The sequence below is a fragment of the Scyliorhinus torazame genome, chromosome 13 (genome assembly GCF_047496885.1).
Source record: "Scyliorhinus torazame isolate Kashiwa2021f chromosome 13, sScyTor2.1, whole genome shotgun sequence".
Taxonomy (NCBI): domain Eukaryota; kingdom Metazoa; phylum Chordata; class Chondrichthyes; order Carcharhiniformes; family Scyliorhinidae; genus Scyliorhinus; species Scyliorhinus torazame.
In genome coordinates this window covers 89,257,031-89,274,430 of record NC_092719.1, presented here as the reverse complement: position 1 = coordinate 89,274,430, position 17,400 = coordinate 89,257,031, and the positions used below count along the sequence as shown (strand labels likewise).

Here is a 17,400-nt window from a genome sequence, read left to right as displayed (position 1 = left end):
TACCCATATAGTCTCGGTGTCCTCCCGCAGTACAGCTGTGGTATTCTCCCTAACCTGTAGCGCAATTCCTCCACCCCTTTTACATCCCCCTCTATCCCGTCTGAAACAACTAAATCCTGGAATGTTTAGCTGTCAATCCTGTCCTTCCCTCAACCAGGTCTCTGTAATGGCAACATCATCATAGTTCCAAGTACTAATCCAAGCTCTAAGTTCATCAGTCTTACCTGTTATCCTCTTTGCATTAAAACTTCAGGCCACCAGTCCCACTGTTTTCAGCAACATCTCCCTGTCTGTTCTCCCTCAGAGCCATAGTGGCCCTATTTCCGAGTTCTCCCTCAATTTTTCCACCTTCTGACCTATTGCTCCGGTACCCACCCCCCTGCCATACTAGTTTAAACCCTCCAGTGTGACACTAGCAAACTTCGCGGCCAGGATATTTATGTCCCTCCAATTTAGATGCAACCCGTCCTCCTTATACAGGTCACACCTGCCCAGACGAGTTCCCAGCGGTCCAGATAACTGAAACCCTCCCTGCTACACCGGCTGTTTAGCCATGTGTTTAGCTGCTCTATTGTCCTATTTCTAGCCTCACTGGCACGTGGCACAGGGAGTAATCCCAAGATTACAACCCTAGAGGTCCTGTCTTTTAAATTTCTGCCTAGCTCCCTGATCTCCTGCTGCAGGACCTCATCCCCCTTCCTTCCAAGTCGTTAGTGCCAATATGTACCACAACGTCTGCCCTCCCCCTTCAGGATGCCCGCTACCCGTTCTGAGACACCCTGGCACCAGGGAGGCAACATACCATCCTGGAGTTTCTTTCACGTCCACAGAAGCGCCTATCTGTGCCCCTGACTATAGAGTCCCCTATGACTATTGCTCTTTTGCGATTTGACCCTCCCTGCTGAACATCAGAGCCAGCTGTGGTGCCACTGCTCTGGCTGCTGCTGTTTTTTCCCTGATAGGCTATTCCCCCCAACAGTATCCAAAGCGTTATACCTGTTCGAGAGGGGGACAATCACAGAGGATTCCTGCACTGACTACCTGCCCCTTCTGGTGGTCACCCATCTCTCTGCCTGCACCTTGGGTGTGACCACATCTATATAACTGGTATCTATGACACTTTCCGCCACCTGCATGCTCCTATGTGCATCCAACTGCTGCTCCAACCGAACCACGTCATCTGTGAGGAGCCCAAGTTGGGTGTACTTTCTGCAGATGAAGCCATCCGGAACGCTGGGAGCCTCCCGGACCTGCCACATCTCACAGTCAGAGCACTGCACCCCTTTAATTGACATTGCGTTAACTAATTAGTAAAGTAAATTAAAAAAGAATTTTTTTAAAAAAAGTTACTGTTAACTATATGTTTCCTAGCACTAGATTTCTACTATAAACTTAGATGCTAAATACAGTACTCTCCGATCTCTGGCTTAGATACCCCTCTAAATTACGATTAAGTAATTAATTAATTATGTTTAATTAGTTTAACAAAGTTTAATTTTTAAATTTAGTGCAGATTCCCTACCAGCCAATCAGGTCACAGTTTCCCTGTGATGTCACTTTTCAGTCCCCCCTCCCCCAGTCGGATCACTCAGAATAGCAGAATATCTATCACTTACCTATTCCCAAGCTGCTTCTCGGCTCTCTCTCTCTCCCGCTCCCGAAAATGAAGGCGCTGGAACTTGGGGGTGAGATTTTATATCACCTACATTCACAGGTTGCTCCCTGGTTTTTTTCCTGCTTCCCGGAATGCACTCTAGATCTCTCCCTGCAGATTACCAGTTACAAAGCCAAACAAAGGAAACGGAACAAAAAGGGAAACAGCACGTCCTCCCACTCTGCGCCAAATTACCACTGCCCAAATTACCAAGTTCCAATTCCCACAAGTTGCGTTGTAGAGCCATGCATTTCTCAGCACTGTGAGCGGCAGGAAACACATGGCCAAACTCGCTATGGGGCGTTGTTAGCATTTGGTTGAATCGAGCCCTCTGTCAGCATGCCAAGTTTTAAAGGTCTGTGAGATGAAGGTGAAATTTGTGCCTTTAAAGTGGTGGAAACCTTTGAAGTGGTTATCACACTGTCAATTTAATTACCTTTTGAAGTATTGAAGACAGTATGTATGGGCTAGGAGACTGAATGCTTTGAACTGGATTGTTTACATTGAAATTCACACTTCACTGCCTGCTAAAAACATCGTGATTCACAGCTTGCTGGAACTTCAAATGCAGATTGTTTATTTTTAAACAGGGTGGACTCACCCCAGTCCAACGCCGGTGTCTCCACATCATGTTTATTTTTATAGCTCTGCAGGAATCCATTAAGTCACGGTAGCAATTTCTCTAACTGCAATTTTTTTTAATGAGTCTTCCTCTTTGTTCTCAAGTGCTTCATAGAAAGTGAATGGACAGCCCCCACAGTGGTTCTTTCCTTGGGAACAATGAGACAGACTCCAAATTTACGGAATTGAGATACGAGGGAAAATTACTGAGACTCCGTCTTTTCTCTGTTGCGATGGGATCTGGTAGGAATGTTTGAAATGATAAAACTGGATCTACAAGAGTTTTACGATGTTCACAGAATTGAAGCAAAGGGGGTTAACAGAAGTCAGTGGGAAATGCAGGGCAGTACAGTGTAACAGTGGTTAGCACTGCTGCCTCACAGCGCCTGGGACCCTGGTTCAATTCCGGCCTTGGGTGTCTGTGTTTGCACTTTCTCCCATGTCAGTGTGGGTTTCCTCCAGACGCTCTGGTTTCCTCCAAAGATGTGCAGGTTAGGTGGATTGGCCATGCTAACTTGCCCCTTAGTATCCAAAAGTTTAGGAGGGGCTATGGGGATAGGATGGGGGCATGGGCCTAGGTAGGTTGCTATTTCCAAGGGTCAGTGCAGACTTGATGGGCCGAATGGTCTCCTTCTGTACTGTAGGGTTTCTATGATTTTTATGACTGAATAGGTGATTAGTTTGTGCAACAGGGAACCAGCATAGATGGTGGAAAAATTTTGATGGGATTACGAAGGACCTGGACAGATTCTAGTCAAGTAATAGGATTCAGGTTTATTTGAAATACAGCAAGCAGATTGGGAGGGTAGGTTGGGCGAGATGTACCAAAAACCTCCTTTTGTTGAAACTGGGGATGAACGTGTCATTTCTCACCTGGTAGGGTATTTATGTGTCATACTGAGGGAACATGGGTAAGTGTGTCTAATGTTGATTACATATCAGGCTGATATCTGAAAGCTGAATGAATAAATGGGGCTAAGATCATTTCATCAGTGGCCATGGAATATAAAAAATATGCTAACTGAAGTGAGTAGCAGATGGAGAGTTACAGGGTGAGAATGACAGGCCGGAATATTGTACTTGTTTTGTAGTGTGTATTTAGAAACTGTCTCTTACTGGTGGCGCTGGCATGTCATAATCCTGGTCAGTCACATCGAACTGGAAGCCCAGATGATCTATGGGTATTCGATATTTCCTTGCGTAGTTCTGGAGAGCACCTGTTAGGAAGCTCTGAGTGAAGTATAACCCAGAGATCCAGAAGACTATTGGGGTTCCTTTATCAATCCAACTCTGAAATACATTAAACAAAAGAACAATTTTAAAAATCTATAAAACATCTAGTTTTCTGGCCACAGGGCCACCTGTCACTTGTTTTCCAGTTTTGCTTCCACTGAGCAGAGATCTTTATTAACACATTTTACTATCTAACCTTTATGGCGCGATCAGCATCTTCTTCAGTCCTTAATGGCACCCCCTTTGTCTTTATGCCCATGACATCATTGTCAATCTCTCCTTGGCTCCAACCCATCCCTGACCTTCTGTTCTGCCCCACCTCCCTCTCTAACAACGTCATTCATTATGGAGGTGATTTTGCACCCGCGTTCGCCACGAGTATAAATGGAGACATGGACACAAAATCACCCGTGAGTCAGGAAATATGATTCTCAGCAGCAAGATCCTGATTTTCCCTGCCACCTGCCGGTGATAAAGAAGAACAAAGAACAATACAGCACAGGAACAGGCCCTTTGGCCCTCCAAGCCTGTACCGGTCATGGTACCAATCTTTGCCAAAACCCTCAGTACTTCCTAGTACCGTGTCCCTCTGTACCCATCCTATCCATGTATTTGTCGAGATGCCTTTTGAACGCTGTTAAAGTATCTGCATCCACAACCTCCCCTGGCAACGTATTCCAGGCACTCACCACCCTCTGTGTAAAAAACCTGCCTCACACATCTCCTCTAAACTTTGCCCCATGGACTTTAACTCTATGCCCCCTGGTGACTGACACCGCCACCCTGTGAAAGAGTGCCTGCCCATCCACTCTATCCATGCCCCTCATAATCTTGTAGTCCTCGATCAGGTCAATCCCTGACCCTCCGTCTTTCTAATGAAAACAGTCTGAGTATATTCAGCCTCTCCGCATAGCTAACACCCTCTAGACCAGGCAACATCTTGGTAAACCTCCTCTGCACCCTCTCCAAAGATTCCATATCCTTCTGGTAGTGTGGCGAACAGAATTGTGTGCAATATTCCAAGTACAGCCTTACCAAGTTTCTATACAACAAGGTTCCCGCCCATTTGAATAAATATAAATATTATTAATGGGACTCCCAGCCATGATTCCCCCTTCACTAAATATTCAGATCTTGCCAATGTGACTTTTTACAACAGCGTTAGAAGAAAGGGATTTAGTTGAGTGGATCCCACCAGGGGCCCCAAGCTACGTATAGCCCCAGGCGGGGGGAGAGGGTTCCATGCAAGGACAGTGCTCTGGCACTTTCCACTGGCAGAGCTTGGCACTGCCATGGCACAGGTTGGCAGTGCCCCAGCACAGGTTGGAAGTTCCAACCTGGCAGGGCCAACCTGTGCCAGGGTGAGCCCTTCTGGGGAGTCCCGCTGAGGGGGGGGCTGATTCCGCTGTGTGTGGGGAAGATGTCGGGAAAAGCCTTTGGGGGGGGTGTCTTGCCAGTGGAGGGAGGGAAAAGACTTTCCTGTGAGGGCGAGAGTGCCCGTGAAACTGCCATAGTGCAGGGGTGGTGGATAGGTGGAAGAGAGACCCTGATACATGTGCGGTTGGTGAGGAAGGCTGAAGATCCCCCCGGTAATTGTGCAGTTTGGGGGGGGGGGGGGGGGGGGGGGGGGGGGGGGGAGAGCGGAAATCAGGCTCGAGAGCACCCAATCCCTTCATGGGGATGGGGGGCCCTCTGTACCTGTGGGAGGGGTGAGGGACTTTAACTTCACTGCTGATCGGACTGCCTTTTAAAGATGGCACCCCAATCTTGGAATCGATCTTGGCTACCTGCCAAGATTTCTTTTTCTCAGAGTGGCTGAAGATCTGGTCTGAAAAAGGAGCTCTGCATCTGGAGAGTGACCTGCCGGCTTCCAGTCAGAGCCTGACATTGACAAAATAATGGGGAAATTCCGCCCTACATTCTATCCCTCTTCAGTTCTGTAGAAGAGTCAGGTGAACTCGGTTGTTTCTCTCTCCACAGATGTGTCAGACCTGCTGTGTTTATCCAGTATTTTCTGCTTTTATTCTGGTATTTAGATACTGTTCTTGATGGAGGAAAATAGCCCAGTGCAAGACACAAGAATATTTTCAGACACAAATTGATACTGAGCCAATACAAGTGATGTTATAGAGATGGGTTTAAAGGAGGAGATTTAGGCGAACAACTTTATGAAGAGAATTCCAGAGATGGATCGACTTACAGACCGTTATATATGTGTACCTGAAAGAATTGAATTCTGGACAGGAGGTCAGTGATGTAACTGCCCAGTGGTTTCACTGACGGGTAAGAATTTGCTGACCACATTGTAGGAACCTGTGAAATCAAACAATAGATAAAATCATAACCAAATCTGTGGACACCACACTGTCCCCATTATCCAATACTCACAATGTGGATCACACACCATCCCCATTATCCATTACTCACAATGTGGACCCCACACTGTCTCCATTGTCCATGACTCACTCACAATGTGGACCGCAGACAGTCCCCATTATCCACTACTCATGTGGACCACAGACTATCCCCATTATCCGTTACTCACAATGTGGGCCCCACACTGTCTCCATTATCCATGACTCACTCACAATGTGGACACCAGACAGTCCCCATTTTCCACTACTCACAATGTGGACCACACACTGCCCCTATTATCCATTACTTACAATGTGGACCTCATACTGTCTCCATTAGGTTTGGCTCACTCGCAATGTGGAGCCCACAGTCCCTATTATCCACTACTCACAATATGGAGCCCACAGTCACTATTATCCATCACTCACAGTGTGGACCCCACACTGTCTCCATTATCCATTACTCACAATGTGTGCCCACACTTCCCATTATCCATTACTGACAGTGTCCCCCCGCACTGTCTCTATTAGCGATTACTCACAATGTGTGCCCCACACTGTTCCCATTATCCATTACTCTCTCACAATGTGGACCCAAACCTATCAGTATCCATTAATCACAATGGAGACTCCACACTGTCTCATTATCTATTGCTCACACTGGGACGCAGCAGCATAGTGATATTGTCACAAGACTAGTAATCCAGAGACTCCGGGTCACTCTCAAGGGACCTGGGTGTGAATCCAACCAGACCAAATGGTGAAATTTGAATTTAAAAAAAAATTAAATCCAATGATGACCATGAATCGATTGTCGTGAAGACCCATCTGGTTCACTAATATCCTTGAGGGAAGGAAATCTGCTGTCCTTACTGGGTCTGACTTACATGTGACTCTAGATCCACAGCAATGTAGTTGACAATTAAAATGCCCTCAGGGATGGACAATAAATGCTGGCCCAACCAGCGATGCCACATGCCATGAATGAATAAAAAACTCACAATGTGGATCCCTCACTGTCTCCATTATCCATTACTTCCAATGTGGCCCCATCCAGTCTCCATTATCCATTACTCACTCACAAAGTGGGTCCGACACTGTCTCCCAATATCCATGTGGTTGCCACACTGTATCCATTATCAACAGCCACAGTGGATCCACACTGTCTATTATCCATTACTCACAATGTGGCCCCCACAGTCCCCATTATCCATGACTCACAATGTGGATCACACACTGTCTCCATTATTCATTACTCACTTGCAATATGGATCACGGAATGTATCCATAGTTCATTACTCACAATGTGGACCCCACAACTGTCCCCATTATTCATGATTCACAATGTGGATCCCACACTGTTTCCATTATGAACAACATAAACCTCAGACTGTCTCCTTTATCCATTCCTCCGAATGTGAACCTCACACTATTTCCATTATCCATGACTCACAATCTGGACCCTTCACTATCTCCATTATCCATGGCTCACAATCTGGACCCCACACTGTCTCCATTATCCATGACTCACAATCTGGACCCCACACTGCCTCTATTATTCTTTCCCCACAAACTGGACCCCACACTGTCTCTATTATCCATTCCTCACAATCTGGACTACATACTGTCTCTATTATCCATCACTCAAAGTCTGGACCCTGCACTGCCTCTATTATCCATTCCTCACAATCTGGACTACATACTGTCTCTATTATCTATCACTCACAGTCTGGACCTCACACTGCCTCTATTATCCACGACTCACTCGCAGTCTGGACCCCACATTGTCTCTATTATCCATTACTCACAATCTGGACCCCACACTGTCTCTATTATCCATTACTCACAATCAGGACTAAAAAATACTGCCTCTATTATCCATCACTCACAGTCTGGACCCCACACTGCCTCCTTTATCCAGTACTCACAATCTGGACCCCACACTGTCCCTATTATCCATGACTCACTCGCAGTCTGGACCCCACATTGTCTCTATTATTCACTGCTCACAATCTGGACCCCACACTATCAAAGAACAAAGAACCAAGAAAGGTACAGTACAGGAACTGGCCATTCGGCCCTCCAAGCCTACGACGACCATGCTGCCCATCTAACCTAAAACCTTCTACACATCTGGGGTCCGTATCCCTCTATTCCCATCCTATTCATGTGTTTGTCAAGACGTCCTTTAAAAGTCACTATCGTAACTGCTTTCACCACCTCCTCCTGCCATGAGTTTCAGGCTACCCTCTGTGTAAAAATCCTCCCTCACACATTTCCTCTAAACTTTGTCCCTTGCACCTTAAACCTATGTTCCTGAGTAATTGACTCTTCCACCCTGGGAAAAAGCTTCTGACTATCCACTCTGTCCATGCCTCTCACAATTTTGTAGACTTCTATCAGGTCACCCCTCAACCTCTGTCATTCTAGAGAGAACAAACCGAGTTTATCCAATCTGTCCTCATAGCTAATGCTCTCTATACCAGGCAACATCCTGGTAAATCTCTTCTGTACCCTCCCCAAATCTTCTACATTCTTCTGGAAGTGAGGCGATCAGATTAAACATTATACTCCAAGTGTGGCCTCACCATGATTCTAAACAGCTGCAGCATGACTTGCCAATTTTTATATTAAATGCCCTGGCCGATGAAGGCAAGCATGCCGTATTCCTTCTTGATTACCTGCGTTGCCACTTTCAGTGACCTGTGGAACTGTACACCCAGTTCCCTCTGCCTGTCAATACTTTTAAGGTGCCTGCCATTTACTGCATATTTCCCACCTGTATTAAACCTTCCAAAATGCATTACCTCACATTTGGCTGGATTAAACTCCATCTGCCATCCTTCCGCCCAAGTCTCCAACCGATCTATATCCTGCTGTATTCTCTGACAGTCCTCATCACTATCCACAATTCCACCAACCTTGTGCCGTCCACAAACTTACTGATCAGACCAGTTACATTTTCCTCCAAATCATTTATATATACTATGAACAGCAAAGGTCCCAGCACTGATCCCTGCGGAACACCGCTAGTCACAGCCCTCGAATCAGAAAAATACCTTTCCACTGCTACTCTCTGTCCTCTCTGACCGAGCCAGTTCTGTATCCACCTCTGATCCGTGTGACTTCACCTTCTGTACCAGTCTGCCATGAGGGGCCTTGTCAAAGGCTTTACTGATTTCCATGTAGACAACATCCACTGCCCTACTGTCAACAATCAGCTTTGTCACTTCCTCGAAAAACTTGATCAAGTTGGTGAGATACGACCTCCTCTTCACAAAACCGTGCTGCCTCTTGCTAACATGTCCACTTGTTTCCAAATGGGAGTAAATCCTGTCTTGAAAAATCCTCTCCAATAATTTCTCTACCACTGACGTAAGGCTCACCGACCTGTAATTTCCTGGATTATCCTTTATTAAAAAATGTATTTTATTCCAAACATAAATAAAAGGTTGGAAAACATAAACAATTTGGGGAGCAAACTCCCCAACAACTGTACAGTTTGTACAAATTTTCCCCTTTCTCATTCCCTTCGACGGACATCCCCCACCTTGCCTCAAAGCCCTTCGCTGAACCCCTTAATTCGTACTTAATCTTTCCCCCTTCCACCTCTCCTTAATCTTCACCACCTGCTCACCTCCCTGCTCGCCCTGCCACCCATATATATATCTGATCCTGCCCGCTCCTTCCACGACCGGAAGCAGCAGTCACTCCAGCAGGGCATACTTCGGTAGCTTGGGGAACTCTTTCCAAACCTTCCGCGCAAAGATCTCGGGAGCTCTACCTTCTCCTTCAGTGCCACTATATAGGCAAACCCTTCTTCCAGGTACAAATCCCTCACCTTAACCAGCTCCACTTCCTATACATGCCATCTATCCCCCCCGGCTCAAAACTGTGGTTTTCGCACAACGGTGTTAACACCGACATCCTCTCTATCCGAAAGTGCCTCCTCAGCTGGTGCCAGAACTTCACCATAGACTGCACCACAGGGCTCTCTGAGTGTTGCCTTGGCATCATTGGCAATGCTGCTGTCACCATAGCCCTCAAGCTGGACTTCCTCCATCCTAACCCATTCCACCCCTTCTCCTTCCCACCACCACCTCACCTTCTCCATGTTCTTCACCGAGTAATAATGTAGCAGGTTCGGCAAAGCCAACCCTGCCTTCTGTCTCTGTTTTTAAAAAACGTTAGAGTACCCAATTCATTTTTTCCAATTAAGGGGCAAATGGCCAATTCACTTAACCTGAACATCTTTGGGTTGTGGGGGCAAAACCCACGCAAACACGGAATGTGCAAACTCTACACGGACAGTGATCTCTGTCTCTGTAACAGAGTCCTCTTAACCCTTGGCACCTTCCCTGCCCATACAAAGTCTGGAATAATCATATCCAGTTTTTGAAAGAAGGCCTTTGGTATGATGATCGGGTATGTCTGGAATATGACCAGGAACCTCGGCAGAATGTTCACCTTCACTATTTGGACCCTCCCTGCCCTAGTCAAGTGCAGCGGATCCCACCTCTTCAGATCCTCCCTAAACTCTTCCACCAGTTTTGTTAAATTCCATTTGTGTAGCATCGCCCATTCTCTCGCTACCTGAATCCCCAGGTATCTGGCCACCTTAAATGGCATCCCCTCTAGATTGACCCAACTTGTTCACCGGGAACACTTGCTTTTCCCTACATTTAACGTATCCCAAGAACGCCACAAACTTCCCCAACAGACCCATGAATTTCTCCATGCTCTAAGCGGGTCCGAAACATTGTAATAGTAGGTTGCCCGCATATAGCGACACCCGATGCTCCCTTCGTCCCCATGCAACTTTGCCGACTCCCTAATAAGTGCCATTGCCAGAGGTTCTATAGCCTGCAATGGCGACAGTGGGCACCCCTGCCTTGTACAGTTCAAAGTTCCATGAACCCATGTCATTGGTCCACACACTCGCCATTGGTGCCACATATAACAGGTGCACCCTTGCCACAAACTTTGGCCCAAACCCAAACCTTCCCAAGACCACAAACAGGTATCACCAGTCCACCCGGTCAAATGCCTTCTCCACGTCCATGGACACCATCACTTCCAGTACCTGGGCTCCTGACGAGGTAATGCTCACGTTTAACAGCCTCCTTATATTACGAGAAAGCTGCCTGCCCTTTAAAAAGACTGTTTGGTCTTTCGCAACCACCCCCGGGCCACAACCTTCATCCTTCCCACCTACAACTTAGCCAGTAGTTTCACTCTGTATTTAACAATGATATGCGCTTATAAAGCCCTCATTCCAACGGGTCCTCCTGTTTTTTTGGTATTAATGTGATCGTTGCCTGCGCCCTTGTCTCCGGCAGCTCCCCCTTCTCCAGCACCTCATTAAATGCCCCCAAGAGATGTGGTGCCAGGTCCGTCGCGAACTCCTTAAGGAATTTTGCCGGGTAACCATCGGCCCCAGGACCTTCTCTGACTTATACCCCTTATGCTATCCAATACCTTCCTCAGCATCAAGGGCTCCCCCAGCACTTGCCTCTTCTCTTCCTCCAACTGTGGAAACTCCAGTTCATCTAAGAACCGTCCCATGTCCCCCTCTTTACCCCCCGCCCCCCCCCCCCTCCCCCGGCCGGGTCCACCCTGTACAGCTCCTTATCTTCTCTGGCTCCAACGCCACAACCCCTGCCCCAGTTCATACCTTCAATATTTCTCTGCATGCAGACTGCCTCCGTAGCTGATGCCTTCGACTCGCCTTCTCCGCATATTTGCACTTCACCCCTCTTGCCCTATGCAGCAGTCCTATCACCCTCCCCGTTGTCAACCTATCAAATTGCCCCTGTAATTTTTTCCTCCGTGCCAATTCCTCCGTGGTGGGCGCCCTCGAGTACTCCCTATCTACCCCCACTATCTCATTCATTAGCCGTTCATATTCTTCCCTCCTTTCCTATCCGCATGTGCCTTGAACAAGATCATCTTCCTTAGCGATCCCAAAACATGGCCTCCGCGACCTTCCTGTTTTGGTTCAATTCTACACCATGTTTAATCACAGCTTGCACTTTATCACAAAACCCTCTTTCTGCCAACAACCTGAATTGAGCCGCCACCCCGGCCTCTGCTCCCATCCCGACCTAAGCCGCATCTCCTGCCAATGGGCTCATGGTCTGAGATTACTATCCCTGCGTATTCGGTCTCCTTCGCCCAACCAAAATCTCCCAGCTCACCACAAAAAAAGTTGATTCTTGAAGACACCCTGTACACATGTGAGAACAAGGAATACTCCTTGCCCCTGGGTTCTTGAAGCACCACGAGTCCACCATACCCATCTTTTCCATAAACCCGCCCAGCTGCTTTGCCATTCGTATTCTACCCACTGACCTGGGGTTCGACATATCCACCATCGGCTCTAGGACATAATTAAAAACTCCTCCCATAATCAACTGGTGTGTGGCCAAGTCCGGGATCGCTGCCTGCAGCCCCCGCATAAAACCTACATTGTCCCAAGTCGGTGCAGAAACATTCACCCTTCTAATGCCTCACTCACTATCACTTATCTCCCACTCGGACCCTCACCTCCTTTGCGCTCACAAACCCCGTTTCCTTACTGATCAAAATTGCCAACCCCGTGACTTTGAATCAAACCACGAGTGGAAAACCTGACCTACCCATCCCTTCCTCAGCTTAACCTGGTCCTTCACGTGGAGGTGTGTCTCCTGCATAAGGAGCACCTCCTTGGGTGCGCAAAGACCCAAGATCTCTTCATCAGTCCATTGAGCCCTCGCACGTTTCATGTTATCAGCCATACCGGGGGCTTACGCCTCCATTCCCCGACTGTCTGCCATCCTCACCTTTCAACTCTGCCCCCATTAATTTCACCCTGTATCTGGCCCATCCAAGGTGGGCCCTTTCTCTGCCCCTGACCATGTTTCTTCTCCAACCTCGCCTCGTCGCATCACCCTCCCTTCCCCTCTCGTCCTCCGCCCTCCCCCAACCCCTCCCATGGCACCTCTCTCGGCTTTCTCCCCACCTCACTTTCATTCACTAACATTGTCTGCGAGCGTGGCAACCCCTGACTAACGACTCCTCCTACTGACTCCCCCACCCTCCCCTCTCTATTCCATGAGGAAGGCTCCACACTGACCTCCCCCTCCCAAACAAAAACTCATCTCAACCCACAGATCACCTCCCCCAAAGGCAAACAAAAAGGAAAAACACAGCCCCAGGCAGCAGGAGGGGGTTGGGACAGCCGTCCCCTTACAAACATTTCACCCCTGATACCCTTTGTCGACCTGACAGTAAAAAGAAAAAACCCTCCACATCGCAAGAAAATAAAAAAGAGCCCTCCCTCCGACCTCCACTCCACCTGTATTCTCAATTACTTCAAAGTGCTAACACATCCGTCTCCCAAAATTGTTCAGTTCTCTCCCAGTTTGTGCTCCTTGATTTAGTCATTGGCCGCTTCTGGGATCTCAAAATAGTATTCCCGGCCTTCATAAGTCACCCATAGTTTTGCCGGGTAGAGCACCCCAAATCTGATCCACTATCGATACAGCACCACCGTGGCCCTGTTGAACCCTGCACTCTGTTTTGCCAGGTCAGCTCCAATGTCCTGGTATATTCGGACCTTGTTCCCCTCCCATTTGCAATTGCGTTCTCCTGGGCCCGCTGCAGAATCTTCTCCTTCTCCACAAACTTATAGAGCCTCACGATTACCGCCCGTGGCAGCTCCACTGCTTTAGGCTTCTTCCTCAGAGACCTGTACGCTCTGTCCATCTCAGGGGCCTTGTGCAGCACCCCCTCCCCTCCAGCCTGCCAGCATCCTCGAAGCGTTCCTTGTGGCAATCGTACCTTCCACTCCTTCTGGCAGGCCCACTATCGACACATTCTGCCTTCTCGACCTATTTTCCTGTTCCTCCAGCTTTGCTCTCAACGTTTTGCAAAGGCCAATGCATCTAACCTGCACATCTTTGGATTGTGGGAGGAAACTGGAGTACCCGTTTGTACGGGGAGAATGTACAAACTTCACACAGTCACCCGATGCTGGAATTGAACCCGGGTCACTGACGCTGTGAGGCAACTGTGCTAACCAATGTGCCGCCCAAAATAGATTGCACAGTGGGTCTGTGGGAACCAGATGCAAACACAGCTATTCTCCTTCGAAGAATGGACACGTGGAGCTGTAAGGTAAATATTACAGCTATAATGCTTCCCACAGCCCTGTCTGCACTATTCTTAGCTATTCTGGGTAGAGAGTCTATGTTGGGCAGGGGCGTCACTGGGGGTCCCCCCATTACAGGGATCTCTGTGGGGGGGGGGGTCCTCCTATTCGAAGGGTCCCTTTGGGGGATTCCACATTGATTAATGATCTCATAGTTAGGGATCCTCTCGGAAGGAGTGATCACAAAATGGTGGAATTTAAAATACAGATGGAGGGTGAAAAGGTAAAATCAAACACTAGTGTTTTGTGCTCAAACAAAGGAGATTACAATGGGATGAAAGAAGAGTTGGCTATGATAGACTGGGAGCAAAGACTTAATGGTGAAACAGTTGAGGAACAGTGGAGGACGTTCAAGCAATTTTTCACAGTGCTCAGCAAAAGTTTATACCAACAAAAAGGAAGGACTGTAGAAAGAGGGAAAATCGACCGTGGCTATCTTTGGAAATAAGGGAGAGTATCAAATTGAAGGAAAAAGCATACAAAGTGACAAAGATTAGCAGGAGAGTAGAGGATTGGGAAATCTTTCGGGGACAACAGAAAGCTACTAAAAAAGCTATAAAGAAGAGTAAAATAGATTATGAGAGTAAACTTGCTCAGAATATAAAAACAGATAGTAAAAGTTTCTACAAATATATAAAACAAAGAAGAGTGGCTAAGGTAAATATTGGTCCTTTAGAGGATGAGAAGGGAGATTTAATAATGGGAGATGAGGAAATGGTTGAGGAACTGAACAGGTTTTTTGGGTCGGTCTTCACAGTGGAAGACACAAATCACATGCCAGTGACTGATGGAAATGAGGCCATGACAGGTGAGGACCTTGAGACGATTGTTATCACTCAGGAGGTAGTGTTGGGCAAGCTAATGGGGCTAAAGGTAGACAAATCTTCTGGCCCTGATGGAATGCATCTCGGTACTAAAAGAGATGGCTAGAGAAATTGCAAATGCGCTCGTGATAATTTACCAAAATTCACTAGACTCTGGGGTGGTCCTGGCAGATTGGAAAATAGCAAACGTGACACTACTGTTTAAAAAAGGAGGTAGGCAGAAAGTGGGTAATTATAGGCCAGTTAGCTTAATTTCGGTAGTGGGGAAGATGCTGGAATCTATCATCAAGGAAGAAATAGCGAGGCATCTGGATGGAAATTGTCCCATTGGACAGTCATGCCTAACTAATTTAGTGGAATTTTTTGAGGACATTACCAGTGCGGTAGGTAACGGGGAGCCAATGGATGTGGTACATCTGGATTTCCAGAAAGCTTTTGACAAGGTACCACACAAAAGATTGCTGCATAAGAAAAGGATGCATAGCGTTAAGGGGAAAGTAGTAGCATGGATAGAGGTTTGGTTAATTAATAGAAAGCAAAGAGTGGGGATTAATGGGTGTTTCTCTGGTTGGCAATCAGTAGCTAGTGGTGTCCCTCAGGGCCCACAATTGTTCACAATTTATATCGATGATTTGGAGTTGGGGACAAAGTGCAATGTGTTCAAGTTTGCAGACGACACTAAGATTAGTGGTAAAGCAAAAAGTGCAGAGGATACTGGAAGTCTGCAGAGGGATTTGGATAGTTTAAATGAATGGGCCACGGTTTGGCAGATGGAATACAAGTTATCTATTTTGGTAGGAATAACAGCAAAAGGGATTATTATTTAAATAATAAAATATTAAAATATGCTGCTGTGCAGAGAGACCTGGGTGTCCTAGTGCATGAGTCGCAAAAGTTGGTTTACAGGTGGAACAGGTGATTAAGAAGGCGAATAGAGTTTTGTCCTTCATTGCTAGACGGATGGAGTTTAAGACTAGGGAGGTTATGCTGCAACTGTATATGGTGTTAGTGAGGCCACACCTGGAGTATTGTGTTCAGTGTTAATCTCCTTACCTGAGAAAGGATGTACTGGCGCTGGAAGGTATGCAGAGGAGATTCAATATTGTGAATCTATGGAATCTCTGCCCAGTGAAGCAGTTGAGGCTCCTTCATTGAATGTTTTCAAGATAAAGAAAGATAGTTTCTTGAAGAATAAAGGTGGGAATAAAGAATAATATGGTGTTCAGGTGGGAAAGTGGAGCTGAGCTGATCTCATTGAATGGTGGAGTAGCTCGAAGGGCCAGATGGCCTACTCCTGCTCCTAATTCTTATGTTCTTATTACAGGGTCCCTATGGGAGTTAACCCATTACAGAGGTCCTTGGGAGGGGTGACCCTATTACAGGGGTCCCCCTATTACAGGGGTCCCTCTGTGTGGTGCGGGAAGGGGGGTTCAGGGCTGGTTTGCGGTGCGGATGGTGAGCTCGGATGGTTTCTCCCATCATGGCCCTGGCGTGGTGGACCTTGCAATGTGCTAAGTGAGGATCACAATTGTAGAGATTGCAAGTGAACTTCGCCCACTTGACTCCCGGCTATGGGGACCAGACAATCAAGGTAAGGTGGAGGAGCATCGGCGGCGGGCCCACTAAATAGGGGCAAATGGATCATTACTCCAGTGAGGGGGCATGGCGTTTGGGTTGGCACCTGGTGCTAATCCTGATTTTGGACCGTGCCCGATTATCCGTCCCATTGGGGAATGCATTCTGGGTGTCCCAGGGATGAAAAATCCTGCCCACGTCTTTTTCACAAAACCATGTTGACTCTGCATAATTGCACTGAGATTTTGTAAGTGACCCACTATAACCTCCATAATAGGTTCCATCAATTTCACAATGATAATTGTTAAGCTAACTGGTCCCTACTTTTCTGCTTTCTGTCTCCCTCCTTTCTTAAATAGAGGAATTACATTTGCTATGTCCAATCTGTGGAATCTTTCCAGAATCTCAGGAATTTTTGAAAATCAAAAACAATACATCGACAATGTCAGAATCTTACCAGCTATTTCTTTTATGATCCTCGGATGATGTCCATCAGGACTTGGGGATTGTCATTTTTTAGTTCTGATAATTTTCTTATTACCCTTCCCTGGGATGTTCCTCCCTCCCTTTCACCTCTTCATTTACAATTGTTTCTGGGATTTTTTTTTGTTTTAAATTTAGAGTACCCAATTAATTTTTTACAATTATGGGGCAATTTGGCATGACCAATCCACTGACTCTGCACATCTTTGGGTTGTGGGGGTGAGACCCCACGCAAACACAGGGAGAATGTGCAAACTCCACACGGACAGTGACCCAGAGCCTGGATCGAACCTGGGACCTTGGCGCCGTGAGGCAGCAGTGCTAACCCACTGCGCCACCGTGCTTCCCTAGGAATTAATTTTTATCCTTTACAGTGAGGACTGACGCAAAATATCTGTTCAATTTATCTGCCATTTCCTTATTTTCCATTTTTAAGCTCCATTCTCACTCTTAAGAGGACCAAGG

General features: G+C 47.0%; 1 protein-coding gene across 1 annotated transcript in view; it reads right to left on the bottom strand.

The window, feature by feature from the left end:
- LOC140388180 (dynein axonemal heavy chain 3-like) overlaps positions 1-17,400 on the bottom strand; it is a 1,528,048-nt gene that overhangs the window by 129,833 nt on the left and 1,380,815 nt on the right. Inside the window, exons 76-77 of the mRNA XM_072471941.1 lie at positions 5,729-5,821; positions 3,392-3,565 (exon numbers count right to left, since the gene is read on the bottom strand). Coding sequence (XP_072328042.1) covers positions 3,392-3,565; positions 5,729-5,821 — 267 coding nt within the window. The remainder of the gene's footprint in view (positions 1-3,391; positions 3,566-5,728; positions 5,822-17,400) is intronic.